General features: G+C 40.6%; 1 protein-coding gene across 4 annotated transcripts in view; it reads right to left on the bottom strand.

Moving 5' to 3' along the window:
- Positions 1-14,468, bottom strand: part of LOC108414855 (receptor activity-modifying protein 3-like) — a 50,207-nt gene extending 35,739 nt beyond the window's left edge. The window contains exons 1-2 of one of the 4 annotated variants that reach the window (XM_017687761.2): positions 14,161-14,468; positions 6,997-7,056 (exon numbers count right to left, since the gene is read on the bottom strand). In XM_017687761.2, the coding sequence (XP_017543250.1) occupies positions 6,997-7,056; positions 14,161-14,212 (112 nt within the window). In that variant the 5' untranslated portion in view covers positions 14,213-14,468. Of the gene's footprint in view, positions 1-6,996; positions 7,057-14,160 lie in introns of those variants that run through there. The other 3 variants (XM_037534180.1, XM_017687762.2, XM_037534181.1) reach the window with 3 other exon arrangements.
- Between the last annotated feature and the right edge of the window lie 1,191 nt (positions 14,469-15,659).

Here is a 15,659-nt window from a genome sequence, read left to right as displayed (position 1 = left end):
AGGCCCGAAACATACTTTACGGAAAGACACGAAACCAGATGCTTCAAGCTACGCAGACGGGGTTTTAAAATATTTCTATAAATGTGTCATGACACATTTCATAACATAACACAAGTGCAAGCTGCATTCTGAGCAAAAGGCACTATAACAACAGCCAAGCCTGACCAAGCGAGCAGTTGAGTCTCACGAAAAAATGGCTACCATAAACATAACAATATGATACATTATTGCTTTTCCATTCCAACAGAAGAGGTAAAGAGGCTTCCCTCTACTGTCCACATCTTCTTTCTGCATACAGGCACAGTTCTGACGGAGCATCCTGACTGAAATACAATGGAGGGACTGCGTTTCTGATACTGCGTCAGCCTCTAGTGCGTAGACAGCCTTATACAGATGGACCGAGTGTTTGCAATGCATTGGTCGAATGCTGTCCCTGAATGTTTTTAGCCATAAGCTTTATTACTTGTAATACATAAATACTTGTACATTAACTTGTAAAAGCTGTAAAATTAAAAAATAATAAAATATCTGTTTTAATATATTTATACATTTATACATATATATACATTTATATTTTTTAGATAATACAGGTTAAGATTATTAGTGCTTTCAATTTTGATCTAATGTATACATTTTTACTAGTTTTAATTTGCATGAGCTAAGTTTGCATGACTTCTGATACTCTAAAAACAGAATAGAAAAAAATACATAAGATTCACTTGACCCAATACGTTGTGTGTAGGAATACATTCTATTTTTTGTCAGTGTTTTTTGAAGTTTTAGGTGAATTCCTGTAAACGCAATTACCTAGTATCCGTTATATTTAACTTTTTCAGTTGAGGTACCTCTGTTATGGAGTGGTGGTAGCTGTTGTTGTGGTGCTTTCTAAAATTAGAAGTTTCCTGTACCAGGATATACATACTTTCAAAGACAACAGGTTATGATCAGCTAGCATGATAAGTTCAAAGGAAGGTGGGCGGTGATGCCAATTGACGTGTCATTGTACTCAGTCATTCTTTCTGTTTTTCCCGGACAAGATCCTCCTATTTCCTCAAAGTGTATACTAACAGAAAAAGGAACATCTGAGGCAGCTTTTCAAAAGTTCATGTAATAAGAAGCATATCCCTGCATAGTGGCAAATCAACATGCTTTTACAAATGTTGCAGGATTCTTTCTGCTTTTATACTATCTTGCAAATAGTTTAACATTGAACGCAAAGTGTTTAGTCAGTTTTCTATTCTCCTGAGAATAGCTACAAATCTTTTCAGATCTTGCTTGATCTTTGTGTGGCATCTGACACTATAGACCAGGATTGTGTGGAAAGGATAGAAAACCTTGCAGATTCTTGGATCAGATTCTATCTTACTGCTATCAGTTTTTTTAAATGTACTTTGAAGCCAATGTACATACAAAATAAAACACAGTGTCCCTGAAGTTCTGTTCTAGGAACTGTCTATTATTCTCATAACATATGCTAGCACTGGGTATTATTTTTGTAAACAAGGCACCATGTGCATTGTTATGTCAGTAACACACAGTTTTAACTAAATAACTGAATGGATCTCAAGTAACAAATTTCTATTCAACACAGACAAACAGAAGTCCTTTGTCTTGATCTAAAAGCTTCTAGAAACAAATAATGTGATTTTATACAAAATATTTATAGCTTCTCATTTGCCTCAAGTACCTTTATGAAAAAAAAATTGGTGTCCCAATCCCACTTAACCCAGAATCGTTGGCCAGAGTCCTTACTGGTATTACGAACACTACATTGTCTGCCAGTCAAATCTCTGTATTAATATTAAAATTCTGCTATTGACATATACAACTCTAAATGGCCCTGTTCTTCAGTACCTAAACGTGAAATGAGTGTTGGCTTCCTATTAGTACCTGGAATTACGAAAACTACAACAGCTTTCTCTAAAGTCATCCTTTTCCTATCTAACTAAGCTGCCTGCTGGACTCTCTGCCTGCTGGAGAGCTCACTAGGGGTTTGGATCTAGATTTCTTTAAAGCTTTGTGATACACATTGTAAAAAGTCGATTTGAATTTGATTTTCAACAGCGTTAAGATTAAGACTACTATTAGCAGTAGTCTTAATCAGAGTTAAATTTATGTCTTGGTTTGAAATTTATGATATAGATATGGAAAAGTTAAAGTGATGTAGATAAGCATCTACCAAGTAGCTACAGTGGGCTATCCAAGTAATATGTTAAACAAAGATTTGCTGTCTTTTCTAATTGTGCTGAGTAACTAGGCTGTTTGGTTTTGTCAGTGATTTAACTGTATTTGCAAAAACGACAGGTCTCTGAAGTGGAACTGAGGAAATAATTTGCATGCTCCTAGCAACCACCTGATCCATTCTGAAGTAACCAATGTAGGTAGAAAAGAGGAGCATGGAGTTAAGCTTGTTGATCAGTGTCACACTGAGATAAACAGCAGAAATGGTATCCCTGTTAAGATTCCTTGTCATCTGTTTTCCACAGAATTTCAGAATGCTTTTAGATGACCCAAAAAATGAATAGATTTCAAAAACAACGCAAAATGTGAATAAACGTGACACATACAAATTGTATGCACAGTCTTGCGTTATACGTTACTGAATATTTCAGTTGCAAACTGATAATACAGTCAGTCTTTGAGATTGTAAAAACTGAGCATTAAATTGTCTAAAAAATAGCTTAAAGTATTCTTTTCATATCTTTCATATATCAAAATATAGTGAGTATGTGATTAAAAAATACCAACCCATGAAAGAAAGGGTGATTTAATGAGAAAGTGGAAAACAAGTCCGCAAAACATCACCTAGTTGACACTGCAGATACAATGTAGTCTGGACAACATTTTGAATGTTATCAAAGAATCTTCATCTAGACAGGGCTGCCCATTCCTAATCCTATAGATCTACTCTTGTATATATACCTCACTATACCTTCTTCTAATGTTCACATTTTCCTGATTTTATCAGCTGGGTAGATCAGGTGTGTGGAATTAAATTCTGCCAGATAGTAGATCTCTAAGAGGATGTTTGGCCACCTCTGATTTGATGAGGTGAGATGATATTACATTAATGTGCCACCCACAATAGTAAACTAATAAGCATAGTTATTACTTGATGTACAAATGTGCTTCTATTCATGAGTCTGTAATGGAATTCTTCCATTTTACAGGTGCAATTTTTCTCATGTCACTTTCAGTTATGACTAACTGACAAACACCACATTAATATTTTACTACTGAGAGGTCAGACAGCATGAACAGGGAAGAAGCATAGGACTGTTGATTAAATGCCACATGAACTCATCTAAGGATCTCATGTTTTTTTTTTGTCCCTCTAGACAGAAGGAAAGACTGGGGCCTGGGGGGGGTCAATCTGGCCTAACCTCATTCCCTTCACCTGAACCACTGTCAGCTTTATCTATTGAGCTGGAATTTATGTGGAAGATTCAAAATATTATGCAGAAAAGACAGCTCTGAAACATCACTGTCAGTTTATTCTGTGTATAAATAGAATCAAATCTAGTGAATAAATTGATGTATAGCTATGACAATTCTTTTGAATAGCTTATGCCTGAGTATATTACTTTTTAAATTTTATTTATTTCTATGAGAGGATGAAGAATTCACGAGACTTGTGATTAATTCAGGGTGCTGCTTTTGTCGTTTAATATACTTTAAAAATACTTTTAATATAAATGTTTTATGTTTTTGTTTTCTGTTAAAATGTTGATTGTGCATGTAGATGAAGTTTCCATTCTGTTTGCTTATTATTGCTTACTTATTTCAAAATTATTACTGAAAGAAACTAGGAATCAGTTCTGCACTGGGGTATTCTCTAATGAATGACTGAAAATTATATTTAGATCTCAGGACATTTTAAATAGATGCCAGGTTTAGTGGATCTGTTTAAGTAGAGACAATACACTCTTAAAAAAGAGTTGATCATGTTAACAAAACTGTAAAAAGCATAACAGGGCAGAAGTTAATTTGTATAGTTTTTGAAGCTGAGGTAAAATATTGATTTTGTTCATCTAAATAAATATTTTGCTTTGCATTGTTTCACAATGCTTTGTTGCATTGCAACCATTCTTTGCATTGTTGAAAGAATTTATTTTTATATGAATATGTGTGAGAGGCGGCGGGCAGGTGTGGGCTTTCTCATAGCCCCTCGACTCGGCGCCTGTATGTTGGGGTTTTCCCCGGTGGACGAGAGGGTAGCTTCCCTACGCCTTCGGGTTGGGGAACGGGTCCTGACTGTTGTCTGTGCTTATGCACCGAACAGCAGTTCAGAATACCCAGCCTTCATAGAGTCCTTGGAAGGGGTGCTTGAAAGTGCTCCTCCTGGAGACTCGATTGTCCTACTGGGGGACTTCAACGCTCATGTGGGCAATGACAGTAAGACCTGGAGGGGTGTGATTGGGAGGAATGGCCTCTCTGATCTGAACCCGAGTGGTGTTCAGTTTTTGGACTTCTGTGCAAACCACAGTTTGTCCATAACGAACACCATGTTTGAACACAAGGATGTCCATAAGTGCACATGGCACCAGGACACCCTAGGCCGCAGTTCAATGATTGACTTTGTAGTCGTGTCAGCGGACTTGCGGCCATGTGTACTGGACACTCGGGTAAAGAGAGGAGCTGAGCTGTCAACTGATCACCACCTGGTGGTGAGTTGGATCAGGTGGTGGGGGAAGATGCCAGTCAGACCAGGCAAACCCAAACGTATAGTGAGGGTTTGCTGGGAACGTCTGGCAGAAGAACCTGTCAGATTGATCTTCAACTCACACCTCCGTCAGAACTTTGACCAGATATCGGGGGAGGTGGGGGACATTGACTCAGAATGGGCCATGTTCCGCTCCTCCATTGTTGAAGCGGCTGACTGTAGCTGTGGTCGCAAGGTAGTTGGTGCCTGTCGGGGCGGTAATCCTCGAACCCGGTGGTGGACACCCCAGGTGAGAGATGCCGTCAAGCTGAAGAAGGAATCCTACCGGACATGGTTGGCCTGTAGGACACCAGAGGCAGCTGGCAGGTATCGACAGGCCAAGTGATCTGCGGCTTCAGTCGTTGCCAAGGCAAAAACCCGGGTGTGGGAAGAGTTCGGTGAGGCCTTGGAAAGTGACTTTAAGTCGGCTCCGAAAAGATTCTGGCAAACCGTCAGGCGACTCAGAAGGGGAAAGCAGTATGCCACTAGCACTGTATATAGTGGAGATGGTGTGCTGCTGACTTCGACTGAAGACGTCATTGGGCGGTGGAAGGAATACTTTGAGGACCTTCTCAATCCCACCGACACGTTCTCCAGTGTGGAGGCAGAGTCTGGGGACACGGGAATAGGCTTGTCCATTACTGAGGCCGAAGTCGCTAAGGTAGTTAAAAAGCTCCTTGGCGGCAGGGCTGCAGGGGTGGATGAGATCCGTCCCGAGTTCCTCAAGGCTCTGGATGTTGTGGGGCTGTCTTGGCTGACACGCCTTTTCAACATTGCGTGGACATCGGGGGTGGTGCCACTTGATTGGCAGACTGGGGTGGTGGTGCCTCTTTTTAAAAAGGGGGACCGGAGGGTGTGTTCCAACTACAGGGGAATCACACTCCTCAGCCTCCCTGGTAAGGTCTATGCAAGGGTACTGGAGAAGAGAGTCCGGCTTATAGTCGAACCTCGGATCCAGGAGGAGCAGTGCGGGTTCCGCCCTGGTCGTGGAACACTGGACCAACTCTTTACCCTCTCCAGGATTCTCGAGGGTTCATGGGAGTTTGCCCAACCAGTCCACATGTGCTTTGTGGATTTGGAGAAGGCATTCGACTGTGTTCCCCGGGGTATTCTGTGGGAGGTGCTTCGGGAGTACGGGGTACATGGCTCTTTGCTACGAGCCATTCAGGCCCTGTACAAACAAAGCAGGAGCTTGGTTCGCATGGCCGGCAGTAAGTCAGACTTTTTCCCAGTGAGAGTTGGACTCCGTCAGGGCTGCCCTTTGTCACCGATTCTATTCATAATTTTTATGGATAGAATTTCTAGGTGCAGTCAGGGGATGGAGGGTGTCCGGTTTGGTGACCTCAGGGTCACATCGCTGCTGTTCGCAGATGATGTGGTCCTATTGGGGACATCAGGCCGTGAACTTCAGCTTTCACTGGATCGGTTTGCAGCCGAGTGTGAAGCGGCCGGGATGAGGATCAGTACCTCCAAATCCGAGGCCATGGTTCTCACGCAGGAAAGGGTGGAGAGCCCTCTCTGGGTCGGGGATGAGCTCTTGCCTCAAGTGGAGGAGTTTAAGTATCTCGGGGTCTTGTTCACGAGTGATGGTACAAGGGAGCGGGAGATTGACAGGCGGATTGGTGCTGGGTCAGCAGTGATGCGGGCTCTTTACCGGTCTGTTGTGGTAAAGAAAGAGCTGAGCCATAAGGCAAGGCTCTCGATTTACTGGTCGATCTATGTTCCCACCCTCACCTATGGTCATGAGCTTTGGGTAATGACCGAAAGAACGAGATCGCGAATACAAGCGGCTGAAATGAGTTTCCTCCGCAGGGTGGCTGGACTCTCCCTTAGAGATAGGGTGAGAAGTTCGGTCATCCGAGAGGGACTCGGAGTAGAGCCGCTGCTTCTTCACGTCGAGAGGAGCCAGTTGAGGTGGTTCGGGCATCTTGTTAGGATGCCTCCTGGACGCCTCCCTTGGGAGGTGTCACAGGCAAGTCCACCGGGGAGGAGACCCCGGGGAAGACCCAGGACACGCTGGCGTGACTATATCGCCCAGCTGGCCTGGGAGCGCCTCGGAATCCCTCCCAGGGAGCTAGTGGAAGTGGCTGGGGAAAGGGAGGTCTGGGCTTCATTGCTCAGGATGCTGCCCCCGCGACCCGAACCCCGGAGAAGCGGAAGATGATGGATGGATGGATGGATGGATGAATATGTGTCATATATTGATGATTTAATGTTTACTGTTTTTTACATGTTTAAATAGCTAAATTTAACTAGCTAAATTGAATATACTTAGTTAATTTATAACCACTAACCTTTGGAGGCTACATATGATTCCCTCATTGGATCACACACCTGGAGAGGACTCAAATCAGCTGCGGAAGTAACAAAAGTGTCAGTATGGCATATATAGCTATAGTTAGAGGTATGCATCTGCAAATTAGAAGAGAGCAGGGCTAGTCAGCAGGGCTCAGACATGCTCTTAGAAGCTCCAGGCAGCAGAGCCCTCACAAAACTGAAGCTCTCACTTCTCATAACGTAGCACATTATCAGTAAACATGGCATCCATTTCCACTGGTACACAACTGTATATATTTAACAAACTAGATGGTAAACTTCAACTTTGTGAGATTCAAGATGTTGTAAAAGATATAAAAGACTGGGTGTCGAGTAATTTCCTACTACTCAACTCTGATAAAACAGATGTTATTTTCTTGGTCCAGAAGCTGCTATAAACAGTTTAATTTCATGCTTAATCCTAATAGCTTATCAGTTGCATCTAGTACATCTGTAAATAACCTTGATGTCACAATTGATCCTGATCTGTCCTTCGATAATGTAACCAATATTACAAGCTTTCCTCCACCTTCGCAATATTGCTAAATTAAGAAATGCACTGTATTTATAGGATGGAGGAAGGCTAGTTCATGCCTTTATTACCTCGAGGTTGGATTGCTGTAATGCCCTGCTGTCTAGATGTACCAGCAAAAGTCTTAACAAGCTTCAATTAGTCCTGAATGCTGGACTACAGTCAAACTAGAAAGTTTGACTGTAACAGTCCAATTTTATCAAACCAGAGAATTACCAAACCATAGAGTATGAGGCTAAACTGGGAGTGTTGGTTGCCACTGCTCTCACGCATTCACACGAGTTTGTTGACAGTGGGGCATAGGGGCAATACATCTTTACCTTCTGGCTCTCTTGTTTAGTTAGGCTGTAATAGTTAGACCTACTGTAGTCTCAGCTGCAATCAATCTCTTGTAACAGAACTAACTGTCTGTGTTTCTTTGCTGAGCTGAACAACTGCCCATCCTGTGCAATCCAATGCTGTTGCTTCATCTGCCTTGATCAGGTGCCCCCTGCCTATCACTATCTGGACCAGCTGATCACCTTAGTCCAGCAATACTTCTGTGTCTGATCTACTCAGACCAGGGCAACACACACTAACACACTACCACCACATCAATGTTACTGCAGTACTGAGAATGATCCACCACCCAAATACAACCTGCTCTATGAGGGTCCATGGGGGTCCTGACAATTGGAGGACAAGGTAAAAGGGGGAAAAATATGCAGAGAAACAGATGGACTACAGAATAGATACTACACAGTGCACCTATATAGTAAGTGGAGACAACCATAGAAACAACCATAGAAACAAGGAGGTGGTCATAATGTTAGGCCTGATCAATGTGTACAATGTGTGATCTGTGTCTGTATGCCCTGCGATGGACTGGCGACCTGTCCAGGGTGTATCCTGCCTTTCGCCCGGAGACTGCTGGGATAGGCTCCAGCATCCCCCCGCGACCCTGATGGAGAAGCGGCATAGAAAATGGATGGATGGATGGATATATATGTATACAGGGAAGGGGGAGTAGCTAAGTAGCACACTACTTTTTTGTGGTTAGCCACAAATATTGAACCACCTCCAGACAGCTTGCACCTGTTTTATTTAATCTTAAATTTTATTTCTTGTTTAAGTTTTTCTCTTAGTTCTTTATTACTTTTTAACTTTTTTTAATTTGTTTTTTATCATTATTATTATTATATTTTTTATTTTATTAATCTCTTAATTATCTTAATCTCTTATCAATTAAACCTCAAGTTTTATTTTTATTATTATTTTTGATCTATTTTTATCTTTTTTCACTGTTATTTTTACATTTTCTTTTAATTTAAAATTATTCAATATAGATATTATTTTCTTTGTCATGTCAATCCCTGTTTTTGTAAATGCTCGGCTACATTGAAAATGAGGGTTGCCCTCAATGTACTTCCAAGTCAAAATAAAGGGTGATTGATTTAAATATAAGTAGCTAGTAGCTGTAGCCACTACAGTTTTATTAAATGTAGCTAGTAGGTGTAGCGCTTACAATTTTTGTGTAGTTATAGCGAAAATTTTCACTACAATTTCTCAACAGGCTTCAGTCAATCCGGGAAAGAACCACCAAGTGTAGTCGTTCGCTGGTCGTTCACTGGTCGTTCACTTAATTACACTATATCTGTGCAGCCAAACTGAACTCTAGAAATACACTACAAATGTTCTGAAATTGTTAGACTGCTGAAGACAAAGCACTTAGTAATGGTAAGCCATCTTAAAAATTAAGTGCATTTAATGTAACATGGAAATGTGTACATGTTTCTATCCAGCTATTTTTTGTGTTAATAAAACTTTACACTTGCTGTACTATATTTCTTGTACTAGCACTGCTTCCAAGTCTTCCAGCTCAAAGTGAACTAAGTTTGTTAAACTGGGTAACAAAAAGTCAGACACAGCAAGAAGGGTCTGGCTGTATACATGCACTCTCAGCTTGACATACGCCACCAGTCTGTAACTGACATCAGTGCATGTTCTGCCACGACAATGTTTTGTAGGTTTGATAAGCAAAAACAGCGAACCACATACTACTGGCCTGCATTAGTTACACTGAATGGATTTAAGCTTTGTCATACTGATAAAAATGGAATTGGATATGGTAATTTAACAGGCTCCTGCTGAAACTCATTAAAAATATATTTAATAGAATTCTCTAGCTATGTCATGTAATGGATTAAGTGATGATGGTTACTGAGAAAACTATAATGATAATACTGTTTTAAGATTCCTCTCAGGTCACTAAGCAGAAGCGGTCAAATATTAACATGCCGTTCAGCTGTTTCTGCCATTGTGGCAGAAGAGTGCATCTTACTGAGAGTGCATGTCTGCAGCCAAACTCTACTGAACACAACTTCCTTAAACCAAGGAAGGTTAATAATATTAACCTAGTTTGTCCATGCTGAAAAATTTCTTTAATAATTTATAAATATCAGGCATCTGAATTAAAATTTTCCCTCTCTAACCTACTAGCTTTACTACTTCATGAGATGTCCAAAGCTTAGCCAGTTAGCTTTAGTTACATTAATGTTAAGAGTGTCTGTCACATTTCCTCATGTGTATGTAGATTAAAAAGTGTAGGGATTTGCAATTATTATATTTGAATAAATTCAAATAGCAGTTGCTCAAGTAGTTTATAAGTTTGGAAAACATTCATGTTTTTTACTGAGCCTCAAATTGAAATCTTAATTCTACTTTTTATCTGTTATGACAAGGAACATAAACTAAAAAGTTTCAAAATTCATTATAATTGTTGATTGACTTTAACAATGCACACAAAGCATGCAGATTGTATGCTAATTTAAAGTTGTAATGATAAATGTGGTATGAGCTCGCCTTTCTAATTCAGTTCTACTCAATGGCACAAAGCTACCAGACCCCTACTGAAAATCTCATCCTATTATGATTACTTTTTAATGTTCTTGTTGTTGAAAGTGTGCTTAAAGAAAGCTGTTTCTGGATCTGGAGAAAGCCTTCAAGAATACTCTTATTTTCCTCTATAATCTACTGTATTGCCTGAGGAAAGCTAGATAACGATACCTCAAAAAGAAGCAGCATGCTAAACTTTCAAAGACTTTTAATTTTGTTTCTCTTTTTTACTCATACAATTCCCGGGACAATGCCAATTAGGCTATGAGATTTGCAGGGACAAGAGCAAGAAAACTGGACTAATCGTACATTTTCAATACAAACAATAAAAGCTTTAAAAACAGATAATGCAATAAAACACAAATCTTTTCCTCATATAACAAGCAAATACGCTAGCAGATGAACAGAAAAACTTTCTAAGATGAATAGGACTCTGAATGATATAACTAGGCAGTAACAACAGCACAATAACAGAGATTATATTACATAATACCACTTTCAAGATCTCTGTTGATTTAATTGCTCCAATAAAGGTCACTGGGAATTTTGTAAGGGATTTAGTCATTATTAGGTGATGTTAATAGTGACAAATAAATGTCCCTACATATCCACAGCACAGTCCTCAGAAATGCCTATAATTTATCAAGGTACATTAACACCCGTGATCAGAATGCTCATATTAGAATGCTGACAGTCAGTGGTACTTAGTAACCTAATATGTGGTAAATTACATGACTGAATTAACCATAGTGTTGTTTACAGTTAAAAAATACCTGCAAGTGCTATTTATTTTAATATATTTAAATGATATTTGAGCTACTTGTACAACTCTAGACTGTTGTTGTTCCATATGATGATATGAATATGAATGTTTCATAGCTGATATGAAAAACAGCTAAAGCCTAGCCTTACATTTTTATTTTACACTGGTAAAGGCGCACACACACACACACACACACACACACACACACACACCCACACAGCCCACATCGACTTCTTCTTTTCAGTGAAAAAAATGGTTGGTTTGAAAACAATCTCACTTAGGACCACAGCTGGCTAGTCACTGAGTTACTGACACTCAAAATTACTATAAATAGCTAGCTCTCAAACTAACTTTGCAAGACTGAAATATCTAATCTGTGCAGGAAGAGGATTCCTGTGCAGCTCTGGTGAATTCCATGCCCAAGAGGGTTAAGGTAGTGCTAGATAATGATGGTGGTCACACAAAATATTGACACTTTGAGCACAATTTGAACATGTTCACTGTGAGGTGTACTCACTTGTGTTGCCAGCTATTTTGATATTAATGGCTGTGTGTTGAGTAACTTTCAGAGAACAGTAAATCTATACTGATAGACAAGCTGTATACTGACTACTTTAAGTTATATCCAAGTTTCATTTCTATAGTGTTGTCCCATGAAAAGCTATAATAAAATATTTAGAATTAAAAAAAATATATACACCGCTCAAAAAAAATAAAGGGAACACTTAAACAACACAATATAACTCCAAGTAAATCAAACTGCTGTGAAATCAAACTGTCCACTTAGGAAGCAACACTGATTGACAATCAATTTCACATGCTGTTGTGCAAATGGAATAGACAACAGGTGGAAATTATTGGCAATTAGCAAGACACGCTCAATAAAGGAGTGGTTCTGCAGTTGGGGACCACAGACCACTTCTCAGTACCTTTCTGCTTTCTGGCTGATATTTTGGTCACTTTAGAATGTTGGTGGTGCTTTCACACTCGTGGTAGCATGAGACGGACTCTACAACCCACACAAGTGGCTCAGGGAGTGCAGCTCATCCAGGATGGCACATCAATGCGAGCTGTGGCAAGAAGGTTTGCTGTGTCTGTCAGCATAGTGTCCAGAGGCTGGAGGCACTACCAGGAGACAGGCCAGTACACCAGGAGACGTGGAGGAGGCCGTAGGAGGGCAACAACCCAGCAGCAGGACCGCTACCTCCGCCTTTGTGCAAGGAGGAACAGGAGGAGCACTGCCAGAGCCCTGCAAAATGACCTCCAGCAGGCCACAAATGTGCATGTGTCTGCACAAACGGTTAGAAACTGACATGAGGATGGTATGAGGGCCCAACGCCAACAGATAGGGGTTGTTCTCACAGACCAACACCGTGCAGGACGCTTGGCATTTGCCAGAGAACACCAGGATTGGCAAATTCGCCTCTGGCGCCCTGTGCTCTTCACAGATGAAAGCAGGTTCACACTGAGCACATGTGACAGACATGACAGAGTCTGGAGATGCCGTGGAGAGCGATCTGCTGCCTGCAACATCCTTCAGCATGACCGGTTTGTCAGTGGGTCAGTAATGGTGTGGGGTGGCATTTCTTTGGAGGGCCACACAGCCCTCCATGTGCTCACCAGAGGTAGCCTGACTGCCATTAGGTACCGAGATGAGATCCTCAGACCACTTGTAAGACCATATGCTGGTGCGCTTGGCCCTGGGTTCCTCCTAATGCAGGACAATGCTAGACGTCATGTGACTGGAGTGTGTCAGCAGTTCCTGCAAGATGAAGGCATTGAAGCTATGGACTGGCCCTCCCATTCCCCAGACCTGAATCCGATTGAGCACATCTGGGACATCATGTCTCGCTCCATCCACCAACACCACGTTGCACCACAGACTGTCCAGGAGTTGGCGGATGCTTTAGTCCAGGTCTGGGAGGAGATCCCTCAGGAGACCATCCGCCACCTCATCAGGAGCATGCCCAGGCGTTGTAGGGAGGTCATACAGGCACGTGGAGGCCATTTTGACTTGTTTTAAGGACATTACATCAAAGTTGGATCAGCCTGTAGTGTGTTTTTCCACTTTAATTTTGTTTGTGACTCCAAACTCAGGCCTCCATTGGTTAATAAATTTGATTTCCATTGATGATTTATGTGTGATTTTGTTGTCAGCACATTCAAATGTCTACAGAACAAAGTATTCAATGCGAATATTTCATTCATTCAGATCTAGGATGTGTTATTTGAGTGTTCCCTTTATTTTTTTGAGCAGTGTATGAAAAAAAAATATTTCTTTTTCGATTATTATTAATGTAATAATACCAGAGACATTCATGCTCTAATCTTTTGTGCCGTGTTATTGATTTATTAGTTAGAAAAATATCCTGCGCATATCATTTTACATTAGCCATTATATTAGTTATTGTGAGTAAAGGCTATTGCTGTGAGGTCTCTGAGGAACGAGTATGTGCACTTATCTTATATTCACAAACGGTCTCCTTAAACTGCTGGAATAGAAAGTGACGTCAACGTAGCTGCAACATCCGCTAATGGGTATAGGACGGTAAAAACTGCTATTCTTCTCTAAACAGGCTTTGCTGACGTAGTATTAATTCACCTACGAGTTATTATTCCGTTTACTTCTGCAGATTATTTGCGCAACACAGGTGTATGAAGCCGAAAATAAGATGTTTCGCTGGCTACGAGTACTGAATTACCCCTGCTTCACTGGAGCCCCGTAGCTTAGATGAGCTGCAGGCTTCACCTCCAGATGTGTTCACTAAAGGCAATAAGTTTTTTTTTCACTTATATTTTCAGCGAATTATTTTAGCCTTTAATAATGCAGTAGCATAAACCCTAATTACAGACAAACTGATGAACGTTTTCATTACGAATAAGGCAACTGTAAAGATAAGACATTTCCAGTCACCAAATTAGACCTGTGTGAATACTCAGTGTTGTCAAAACAATGCACCTTATTTTACTTACCTAAAATTCCCGCTGCAAAAAAATTCAGTAGTTTTAAATGATTAGCATCCATTTCGAAGAAATTACGAGTCCTAGGTTGGATTCGCTGGATAAAATCTCAGCTTGACGATAAAAATCTGAAGAGAAACATAAGTCATGCCCAGTCATGAGAACTCGTACAGGATAGTTTGTTCCAGTTTCGCCGGCTCAACCGAATGCCCAGGTTTGAGAGTATTCACTGACACTGAGGAAAAGTGGTGGATAGGCTGCGAATATTACCCGATGTTAAGCGTCCTCCCTAAGCTTACGCGAGACAAACACTGGCCTCTGGTAGGTTAACTTCTGTTTCTGCTTGTTCTGCAACCGCCCCCAACTCCCCCACACCCCTCTCCCACCCACACGCTAACTCATTCACTTCCAAAATAGGAAAATGACAGATTAAACAACTTCTGCCTTGTTGCTAGTAAAAATATGTGCGCATTCGCATATCTTTTCAGTGTGACGTCAAGTACTGTGATAGCGTTGTCATACACGGATTTGCCATTTTCTACTAACGTTGATTTGTATAAGGATGACATTTTTCTTATACAAGGTGCTAGTGTATCATGTTCTTAGGGGAAGCGACGAAATATTGAAGCTGGGATTATAACCGATTGACGTATACCAGAGGTTGAGTAGAAAACTATGTGATATTTCTCTTCAGCATAAGTCTAATTTAAATATTAATAAAAAATAGGCACAGATTTTCCTGAGGCTATGTGATGTATGCATCTTCTGCAGAATCTGTTCCAGGTGATCTGATTGGAATAAACGTAAATTTACATTAATAATACATATAATATTCGATTTCAATCAACCGCATTACTGAACTTCCTATGAGAATTCTGGGTTCCCACATGGCAGCTAAATAATTAATGGTGACAAACATTAGGCCACAGTCCAAATACATATGCAGGTGAACTGGATCAGTGTTCTTTTGATGAATGGCATGTGTCAGAGCATATTAGAAGGTGATCATCACTCTAGCCTGCACATGCCAGCGTATATTTGTCTTAGAGCGCTCTCTTGTGGTTATGTTGGCATAACAGTAGCTCATTTAAGATATTTTACAACGGCAGCTCCCACTGCAATAACTGAAATTTTCAGTCTGATTTGCATGTTGCAATACATATTTAAGCAGGATACTTAAATAATGATAGACGTAATGATAATTAAGCAGAAATTTTCTGTGCTGAAAACTATTGCATTTGTAAGATGTAGCCATTGCAAGCTGATTTCTTTCTGTCATTATTGACCATTATGGAGTTCAATCAGTGTCACTAGAACCTGAAAATGAATTGGTGATTCTGAACCTGAATTTGTGACACTGAGCCCGAATTCCTGACACATTTTGTTGTTGAGAAATTTAATATAACATGTCTGGTTCAAGGAAACATTCGGGCATACTCGAGAAGAGGAGACAAGTGTAGATGACATTTGTGCACGTAGGAAAGCTAGAACAGCGCAAATTCAGATATTTG

The sequence above is a fragment of the Pygocentrus nattereri genome, chromosome 24 (genome assembly GCF_015220715.1).
Source record: "Pygocentrus nattereri isolate fPygNat1 chromosome 24, fPygNat1.pri, whole genome shotgun sequence".
Lineage (NCBI taxonomy): Eukaryota > Metazoa > Chordata > Actinopteri > Characiformes > Serrasalmidae > Pygocentrus > Pygocentrus nattereri.
Note: the sequence above shows the minus strand (reverse complement) of the source record. Positions and strands in the feature narration are given on the sequence as shown.